The 930-nt window shown below is 25.5% G+C and overlaps 1 protein-coding gene across 1 annotated transcript in view; it reads right to left on the bottom strand.

Moving 5' to 3' along the window:
• Positions 1–924, bottom strand: part of LOC110270086 (metallothionein-like protein type 3) — a 1289-nt gene extending 365 nt beyond the window's left edge. Inside the window, exons 1-2 of the mRNA XM_021118636.1 lie at positions 783–924; positions 254–298 (exon numbers count right to left, since the gene is read on the bottom strand). Coding sequence (XP_020974295.1) covers positions 254–298; positions 783–895 — 158 coding nt within the window. The 5' untranslated portion in view covers positions 896–924. The remainder of the gene's footprint in view (positions 1–253; positions 299–782) is intronic.

The following is a 930-nucleotide window of genomic DNA, read 5'->3' as shown; positions in this document are numbered from 1 at the left end:
TTCACTTAACAAAATTAATAATAAAATAAAAATAAGATAATTTTAAAATATTAAAATTTAAATAAGACAAAAACATTACTCAATAAAAAATAGAAAATAAATTTTTAACGTTTTAAAATTGTCTCAATTTTATCTCACCGTATATTTCGTTAACAATTACGAATAACAGGACAACATCGACATGATTTCATAATGTTAAGGATTTAATGGGACAATTAAAGAAAGATTACAAATGGGCAAATGTAGAGGTTACCTTTTTTCGGTTTCCACGATGTCAACACCGTATTTGTTTCCCTTCCTAAACATATAAATAATGAGAGAATGAGTTAGATTTGTAAATCCAAGTATCAAATATTATTATTAGGCATCTAGCACAAAATTAAACTATGATATTTATGAAATGATTTTAGTTCGAGATAATTATATTTTTTCAAAAAGCTATTTTGAATTTCTATTTTCAATAATAGAAAACTGTCTAGAATCAATTTTTTTTTTCTTCTGCGCACTCTATTTGCAAGTATACTACTCCAATTTAAACACACATAAGGTTCTTTGCGTCGAGAATCAAGTTAGTTAATAGGATATAAAATTTGATGTATTATAATTTAAATTTAAACATATTCTTCTCATCTTTAGGTATTTTTATTATTCTAAATCTGTACAACGCATATTTGGATTTAACCAATATTTTTATGTGAAATGCCTTAGTAGCGTACTAGAATTTTCTATCCTTAACACCAAATATGTTATATTTTATTAGTTTTGATCATATTAGATATTACCTTCCAATACTACTCCGTATGCAAATAATGTAGTTGGGTAAGAATTGGATTTTGCTACTGGAGTTCACAAGACATTTCAAAAAGACTACCACTACATTCATGAAAGGAAGCATGCGTGCGTTAAATTTTTTTTTTTTTTTTTACCTTT

This window comes from Arachis ipaensis, chromosome B03, assembly GCF_000816755.2.
Source record: "Arachis ipaensis cultivar K30076 chromosome B03, Araip1.1, whole genome shotgun sequence".
NCBI lineage: Eukaryota > Viridiplantae > Streptophyta > Magnoliopsida > Fabales > Fabaceae > Arachis > Arachis ipaensis.
Note: the sequence above shows the minus strand (reverse complement) of the source record. Positions and strands in the feature narration are given on the sequence as shown.